The 9516-nt window shown below is 34.1% G+C and overlaps 1 protein-coding gene across 1 annotated transcript in view; it reads left to right on the top strand.

Moving 5' to 3' along the window:
• The first annotated feature begins 2321 nt into the window (after positions 1-2321).
• LOC107565329 (GDNF family receptor alpha-2-like) overlaps positions 2322-9516 on the top strand; it is a 99159-nt gene continuing 91964 nt past the window's right edge. Inside the window, exon 1 of the mRNA XM_016250548.1 lies at positions 2322-2416. Within this exon, the coding sequence (XP_016106034.1) occupies positions 2322-2416 (95 nt within the window). The remainder of the gene's footprint in view (positions 2417-9516) is intronic.

The raw sequence follows: 9516 nt of genomic DNA, 5'->3' as shown, positions 1-9516 counted from the left end.
CAGTGGATCAAAGTAACACAAGCTGCAAAACATCTTGTACCCTGTATTTGTGATCGCTGTTTTCTGTTGTACTGCTTTAGAGATCAAACCTTCTCTGCATGTAAAACACAAACAACAACACCTGCCTTCCAGCCCAGTTTAAGTGTGATTTGTCAACGTGGAGATGGAATTATGGATGTAAACAATTACAGAGTACAAGTGGTAACAGGTAACTATTTATACCAGATCTGTCTTTTAAAAATTATTTAAATTCAGTGATCATTTAGATTTATATGTTTTGAATAAAGTTCCTATAGAATGACACTTCCTACCTTACATAAAGTGTAATTTAATGTAATTTGGATAACCTTCCTTACCTTCCTTCCGATAATTCCTATATAACATATTTAAATCATTGCATGATTTGATAAAAAAATGATTTTTAAATTAATTAATATATGTAGACATTTTCATTTCTAACTTTAACTAATGCCAAGTACCAATTTATTTAACATTAAAATAGTAAAAGTTTCAATTGATTAAATTACACCAAGGTGTCTACTTGAGGCTGTGTGGGCTTCTGCAGAGATTAAGCAAACTGACAGGTTCTGGATTGGGTGGTATGTGATGGGTCTTTTTGCAGGGGGACTCATGCTTGTCACAAACTATTTGGAGCACTTGAACTGTGCTGATGTGAACTGAACTAAAGGCACAGTAGAAGATATCATTATCTGTGTAGGAAGCCGCTCTGAGTGCCTCAGATGGTCTATTCGGTTTATGCCATGATGTGGATTCAACCAGGGAAGAGGCTGTGAGTCACAGACAGACTGTGTAAACTGCGGCAGACAGAATATAGACAGCGAACACCTGTGAAGGTGCGATATGTGTAAAAATGAGTACTTCAAAAAAAAAAAGAGGCAAGACAGCAATTCTGCTCTACTACACTCTGTCAGATGGTTTGACTACAGCTTGCATAGTTTTGACATTTTATTAACAAACATCTGAATGTGTTTATCCCTGTAGCTTCTGATCAGGAGGCTGTGTTTAGCTGAACACACCTGCTTCAATTTAGAGATGTTGTTATACACGAGGCTGTTTTTCTCTTTTTTATTTTTAGCTTCTCTTTGTTCTTAGTTACACATTTCACATGTTTTGTCTGTTAATCTCTGAATATAAACATTTTTACTCTTCTTGACACACGTATAAAGGATTATTTAGATTCAAGGTCTGGGCGGTTCAGTGGATCAAAGTAACACAAGCTGCAAAACATCTTGTACCCTGTATTTGTGATCGCTGTTTTCTGTTGTACTGCTTTAGAGATCAAACCTTCTCTGCATGTAAAACACAAACAACAACACCTGCCTTCCAGCCCAGTTTAAGTGTGATTTGTCAACGTGGAGATGGAATTATGGATGTAAACAATTACAGAGTACAAGTGGTAACAGGTAACTATTTATACCAGATCTGTCTTTTAAAAATTATTTAAATTCAGTGATCATTTAGATTTATATGTTTTGAATAAAGTTCCTATAGAATGACACTTCCTACCTTACATAAAGTGTAATTTAATGTAATTTGGATAACCTTCCTTACCTTCCTTCCGATAATTCCTATATAACATATTTAAATCATTGCATGATTTGATAAAAAAATGATTTTTAAATTAATTAATATATGTAGACATTTTCATTTCTAACTTTAACTAATGCCAAGTACCAATTTATTTAACATTAAAATAGTAAAAGTTTCAATTGATTAAATTACAGTTGTTTCCAATGCATAGAGGAGAATTAATCAATCAATCAATTTAATGTATATTTCATGTATTTGAGGATCTGGCTCACTCTTTTAACATTTCGTGGCACAATCAGTAAATTTGGAAGTTATTTTTTGTTGACTAATAGGAAATAAAATCACTTTGATTACTGGAGTACATTTTTTCAAGAAAATACTTTCAGAACTTTCAGTTCTTTTAAATGCAGTGTGTTGCTTGCCATTTCTTTGTGAAATTAGCAATTAATTAGTGGAAATTGTTGCAATTCAGATTATATATAGTCAGTTACTACCTATAGCACTGATCTGCATAGCCTTTTTCTTTTTATTAACAACAGAAACTATTTGGCTGGAGAAAATCTAAGATCAAACATCAATGTTTGTGACTCTCCATTTTCCCTCTGGCTGTCAGATGAACTGTGCATTCATTTTACTCCCAGAGATAACAAGAAGGTCAGAGACTGTAAATTGAAATTCATCAGTGTCCTTTCACATACACAGAGAGAGATAGGCAGGATCACAGAGGTCCTCCATGTACGAGCACATGCAGCAGCAACTGTGTACCTGACATGACCTTGTCTGTATCGGCTCTGGCCATGTGCAGTCCTGCAGAGGAGGACAGTTCAAGAGAGGATCACAGTTCTTTATCCGTCGAGGAGAGAGGGTGGGTTTTACAGTAGGTTACATGAATATAACTCTAACAAGGAGTGTTAAGGTTTAAACCTCAGGAAAAAAAAAGTGAGAGAAGCACTTCTAAATTAGGAAGAAGAGGGCAAGGTTATTACAATTCAGAAAGAGTTGTAGAAGGAGAGTTTTCTCAGTTTCTCATTTTGATATTGACTAATTCTATCCTTTGCTCCAGTACAGCCATGGGCATTAAACTCGGATCGCTCTCTGAACAAGCTAAGCACAGCTTGAGAAAATATGCTCTGTCTTAGTTACAATGCTGCCTGATGTTCACTTTAGATCATTTACAGTAGCAAAACCTGGTTTAAACCATCATCATGGCCTCCTGCCAAATTGAATTCCTCTTGAGAACCTAATTGCATTTTGCCTTTATGAAATTACAAAAGGATTATATTGGTCTGGTGCAGGACTGGTCAAGAGGGCTTCATTCTGGAGTCTGAAAATAATATGCAGTGAAACAAAAGATTAGCTTAAAAATTATATTCATTAGCTTAAAATTATATTTTTGAATTAATAATTCAGGACATGAGGAACACTTTTTAATTTGAAAAATTAATTTTTTTTAAATAGACCTGCTCATCAAGGCTGCATTTATTTGATCAAAACTAAATTAAAAACAGTAACACTTGTGAAATATTCTTAATATTTAAAATAGCTGTTTTCTATTTTCATATATTTTAAAATGCAATTCGTTCCTGTGATGCAAAGTTGAATTTTCAGCATCATTACTCCAGTCTTCAGTGTCACATGATCCTTTAGAAATCATTCTAAAATGCTGATTTGGTGCTCAAGAAACATTACTTATTATCAGTATTGAAAACAGTTCAATTCATATTTTTGTTGAAACTGTGGAAATGCATTTTCTTTTCAAGATTCTCTGATGAATAGAAAGTTCAAAAAACAAAATGTATATAAATAGAAATATTTTGTATTGATGTAAAAGTGTATACTGTCACTTCCGGTAACTTTAAAGCATCATTGCTGAATAAAAGTATTAATTTCTATACAAAAATTATTTAGCAGTACTGTACATTTTAAGTTTTTTTTTTTTTACTTTTTACTTGGCTATATCACATGCTATTTTTGGAGTCATTCAATTGAATCTTTTCTTGAAAATAGTATAAAAGTGTTTAAAAACCATGTGATACCAACATGTACAAATAGTACATTTATAATAACTTGTTTTAAACTAAACTTTTAAATTACTTCTCTCTCTCTCTCTCTCTGTATATGTCATTGACCCATATATGGATAGTCAACAAGGCCTCTATAAATGACTTTGGGATGATGGCAAGTCTACAGATTAGACATGATTATATTTGTAAGAAATATAATACACATAATTAATAATTCAGGACATGAGGAACACTTTTTAATTTGAAAAATTTTTTTTTTTTTAAATAGACTTCTGCTCATCAAGGCTGCAATTATTTGATCAAAACTAAATTAAAAACAGTAACACTTGTGAAATATTCTTAATATTTAAAATAGCTGTTTTCTATTTTCATATATTTTAAAATGCAATTCGTTCCTGTGATGCAAAGTTTAATTTTCAGCATCATTACTCCAGTCTTCAGTGTCACATGATCCTTTAGAAATCATTCTAAAATGCTGATTTGGTGCTCAAGAAACATTACTTATTATCAGTATTGAAAACAGTTCAATTCATATTTTTGTTGAAACTGTGGAAATGCATTTTCTTTTCAAGATTCTCTGATGAATAGAAAGTTCAAAAAACAAAATAACTTTAACTTTAAAGCATCATTGCTGAATAAAAGTATTAATTTCTATACAAAAATTATTTAGCAGTACTGTACATTTTAAGTTTTTTTTTTTTTACTTTTTACTTGGCTATATCACATGCTATTTTTGGAGTCATTCAATTGAATCTTTTCTTGAAGTATATAAATAGAAATATTTTGTATTGATGTAAAAGTGTATACTGTCACTTCCGGTAACTTTAAAGCATCATTGCTGAATAAAAGTATTAATTTCTATACAAAAATTATTTAGCAGTACTGTACATTTTAAGTTTTTTTTTTTTTACTTTTTACTTGGCTATATCACATGCTATTTTTGGAGTCATTCAATTGAATCTTTTCTTGAAAATAGTATAAAAGTGTTTAAAAACCATGTGATACCAACATGTACAAATAGTACATTTATAATAACTTGTTTTAAACTAAACTTTTAAATTACTTCTCTCTCTCTCTCTCTCTGTATATGTCATTGACCCATATATGGATAGTCAACAAGGCCTCTATAAATGACTTTGGAACTTTAACTTTAAAGCATCATTGCTGAATAAAAGTATTAATTTCTATACAAAAATTATTTAGCAGTACTGTACATTTTAAGTTTTTTTTTTTTTACTTTTTACTTGGCTATATCACATGCTATTTTTGGAGTCATTCAATTGAATCTTTTCTTGAAAATAGTATAAAAGTGTTTAAAAACCATGTGATACCAACATGTACAAATAGTACATTTATAATAACTTGTTTTAAACTAAACTTTTAAATTACTTCTCTCTCTCTCTCTCTCTGTATATGTCATTGACCCATATATGGATAGTCAACAAGGCCTCTATAAATGACTTTGGGATGATGGCAAGTCTACAGATTAGACATGATTATATTTCTAAGAAATATAATACACATAGGAATACGGGTGTCTGTTTACACACTCCCTATTTTTATCTGCTTTCAAAAGCTTGTGTAACTCACAGATTTGATATCCAAACCAAAGGCATTTTGAAAACATTCCTACTTATCTGCAGATTAAACTAACCCACTGACTGCGATGCCACTAGCCTCCCTAATGTTTCTGGCCTGCTAGCAGCTGTTCCAACATTAATATACAACAGATTATTCCCAGTGCACCGACTACATTTTGGGAAATTCTCACTGAGCGTGCCTGCCTGTAAACAAGCTTTGCCATTAAGCTGAAAGTCCATTCGCACCCAAAAACACACCATAGAAATATAATAAAACTGATTCCCCACAAATACGGCAATACAGCCAGAAGGTGTTTTCTACAACATCAAAGAACATCTACTTTCCCCCTTGGCGGTGTGTAATCCTCTTGTGAGTCTGCTGGTGTTGTCTAAATTTGGCTTGGTGGCTCACTAGACCCAACAGAGGCTTAATGGCACCAAATCGGTGGGATTCTTACCATGCTGAAATGAAGGACACTGGCCTAACCAAGGACACTGCTAGCCTGACAGATTAGACACCAGACGGATTAAAAAGAGACATTAATTAACATAAAAAAACAACAACGGTTGCACGACGATGCAACAGGTCCAAACCGAGAACCAGCCATGCAAGCTTTAGCTTCTCATCACTATAATCTGTGAAAAGAACAAAATCCCTGAGTGACAGTCAGCCCATCAGTCAGACTGAACCCATGGCACTTTTGCGACTGAATTCAAAAGACAACTCGAGCATTAGAAAAAGGGGCTTGACAGCAACATGTACATGTCTTCATCATCAACTTATAGTCTGGTCATTTTTCTCCAGTCTGTTGTCTTGACTTTCAGTAGAGCTGCTCTGTGATTAATGAGCGGTCTGGAATGTGTTCAGGCAGTGACATACAGTGAGACTATTATGCCAAGTGATCTATACAGCCTTTGATGAGTAGCCCTTCCTGCCACAACACTGGGAAATTCCATTTTATGACATTTTAGTACATTAGGAGAGCATTTTAGCATTATTATCTAATCATCCAGCCAATGTTTGTTCTTGTGAACTTCTCTCCTCTGTGATGGGTGCAATTGAACAGGCAATGAGAGATAACTTTAACAGCACACTGCATTTGAGGTTAATCTGAGCGACACACTTTCATAAAGAAACAGCACCACTAAAACATCACTCTATAGTTCCCATTTCAAACTTATCCAATTACTTTAGAGGTGAATGTTCGAACTACGGCTCTAAAAAATGACAAAAACACATCAAAAGTATCCTAAAACTTTTATATGTGCACTGTATTTTAAGTTTATATGAGGAATAGACCCACATATTTATTTAATGATATCTCAAGAAGTGTTACAGCAGGTTTGACGTTGTGTAAGGATGATACCATGATGGAGGGAAACATTTTAAGTAACAAAAATAAAAACGTTAAATGTATTAGTATTAGTACAATATGAAATATGATGAAGCTAAACACACTTCAGTGTTTTGTCTCATTCAAGCTTGTAATAGTATCTGAAGATTTGTGAAAGTTTAAGAGGAATCCTCTGAAGGGGAAAATGTCATAACATCGACATTTTGGTAGCACAGGATAAAAGTTGCCAGTGACACTTGAAATATGGATATTTATCTTACAAAAATGCATGGGTTCGCTACAGGAGCCCTCCGAAGCCATGTGAGGGACGTTTTATTATGGATGCGTGCACTTTATTTCACATCTTCTGAACTGTTGACAACCAAACACCCAAGGAGGTGTGTGGTTGTCTTTTGTGGTCATTTAGTACTACTGTATTTAGATTTACAGTAGGCTAATATTTTCCCAGAATGCATTGAATATTTACAATAACACTGTACACAGTGTATACAGTAAGAACCCTGAGAATATAAAATAATTGTCACTTTAATCAGACTGAATAAGCTCTTTTGCACTACAATCATTATATCTGCACTGCTTGTTTAATTCACTGGTTTGCACTCTATCTGCCATGTGCCTTGTGCTGCTTTATTTAACTTTTTATTTTTTTACATGTCCTCATTGTATATTTGTATAGTTGTATTTTATATTTACTCTATCTGTATCTATCTGTATTTTTATGCTCTACTGTTAGTGTTGTCTGTATGCACCAAGGGTCTGAGAGTAACGCAATTTCTATTCTCTGTATGCATGTGCTGTACATGTGGAAGAATTGACAATAAAGCAGACTTTGAATTTGACTTTGACTAAAACTGTGAAAACAACAAAAATGACAGTGTGCTGTTTGCTAGTTCTGACTACTAGTATGCTCTCTGACTATCCAATCAAATTACGTGAAAATGCCGCCGTTATTGTATGCCTGCTGGATGGCCCCGGTGTTGCAAACTCTAAATCTGATTGATTAAAGCAACGGGTTCATTGCCATTTATTTTAAGCTACAGGTGCCCGCACTGTTGATTCTGAAGGCCTCAAGGCAGATTTCTTTGACCCTGGCAACACATGATTGCTGAAATATGATTGGATAAACGCTCTAATATAAACATACACTACACTGGAAGCAGCGCAACCAAGAGAAAATGTCCTTCTCATGGTCTGGTGAGAATGATTTCCCTTCTCTGGCCAGGTGTGACCCTTGGGTCACGGGATCCTGACAAAATAAAAAGGTCTTTTATGTTTTTAAAACTGATTTGAAGATTTCGTTGTTCTGGTCTGGATATAAAAGGAAAGTGGCAAGACATTAATTTGGGATTCTGTAACCAGTAAACCCCCATCACGTGAGACGTTCTGATTTCTGTCTATCACTGACTAAGCAAGTTGAAGCTGCGTGACTAAGAAAACTACACTTTTTGTATGAGTGAGCATGTGGCAGCCGACTTAAAAGTATTAGATCACTCTGCATCCTCTGATTAAACTCAGAACTGGCGAGTTTGTAATCATGAGTCCTGTGCCGGCCACACGAGGCTCTAAGAAATATTGGGTCCCTAATGAACAAATAATTGAAAGTATGGGATGTCCAGAATCCATGTATCATTTGATCATTCGTTTTTTGATTTAATATTGAAAGTAGAAAAATTAGAAAACGGCTCCTTTTTTGTTTTTTTTTGTTGTTTTTTTCAAAACGTTTTTCGTTCATGTGTGGAAAAATGAATAATATTTGTTTTCTACATGTGGGCAGGAATTAAACGCCCCTTTCTGCTGATTGGTCAGCCGAAGATCAAACCGTGCCTTCATCAGTTCTTCCGCAGTATCATGCAGCAGAATAATAGTCCTCCACTGCTGCAGTTGTACGGATTAATAAGCCATTTTATCAATTTCATATTTTTCTCATCAAACAGACTAATGAATAGCTCGACACAACTCGTACTGGGGCAGAGTCTAGACAGGTCTTTCATCTGAGTAGACCAGCGGTTCCTTAAAGTGATAGGGGGTCCAAGAAATAATTTGCTATAGCCTAAAGTATTTCCAGACTGTAAAGTCGCTTTTTTTACCATGATACATAGGCCTACTGTGATTTATTCCAAAGTGACTTATATGATGCATTTAACGTCAAATAATCTAAATGAAGCCGGCTGAATTCTTGTTTTTCGTTTTTTGGAAAAAAAACAAAAAATCAAAAAAGGAGCCATTTTCTAATTTTTCTACTTTCAATATTAAATCAAAAAACGAATGATCGAATGATACACGGATTGTCCAGGATAAGAAAATATCTAAATTAATACATAATCGGTATTTGTGATCAGTTTTCAATTAAAAATACAGTGTACATTTAATGATCACTTGAAAATTGGAGTCAGATTAAACACAGAGTTAGACTAAAATTTAAACTAAATCCTGATAAATTAAGTAAAAAATTAAAAGATCCACACGCATTATACCTTTGACCACGCCGTTGGATTCCGTCGTTGGGCCAATTGGGTGAACTTTACATTATCTTAAGCATGGGGTTCATTACTATTGTTCATACGGATTATACATACGGTATAATAAATGTATAAAGTTTTGAACTGTATTGTTGGACATTTGATCCAATGAAATTGGATAAAGGTGTCACTTATTTGGAATTTTAGACTAAAACTAACTCACTTTTCTCCTCTACTCTCACCTGTTTCATCTTTGTTTACCACCCTTAAATGTCATAGAAAGAATCAGTAGAAATTTTAAAAGCTCTTATAACTCTAAAAGTGACTTAGAACTCAAGGAGGTCAGTATTGAAAGTCATCCATTAACACTCCCATGGCCCTCCAGACATACTGTATACAGTTTGAAATATGGCATCTTTTCTCCTAGGTGCTCATTTCTGGAAGATTTTTTTTTTTTGGCCCATCACCTGAACCTTAAGTGATGCTTGACGAATTCATCTAGAGATACAGGATAGTGCTGGCATGACAATTGTGATTGGTTGATGGC

This window comes from Sinocyclocheilus grahami, unplaced genomic scaffold, assembly GCF_001515645.1.
Source record: "Sinocyclocheilus grahami isolate Dianchi unplaced genomic scaffold, SAMN03320097.WGS_v1.1 scaffold994.1, whole genome shotgun sequence".
Taxonomy (NCBI): domain Eukaryota; kingdom Metazoa; phylum Chordata; class Actinopteri; order Cypriniformes; family Cyprinidae; genus Sinocyclocheilus; species Sinocyclocheilus grahami.
The sequence above is the reverse complement of the archived record's forward strand: the minus strand, read 5'-3'. Positions and strand labels throughout refer to the sequence as shown.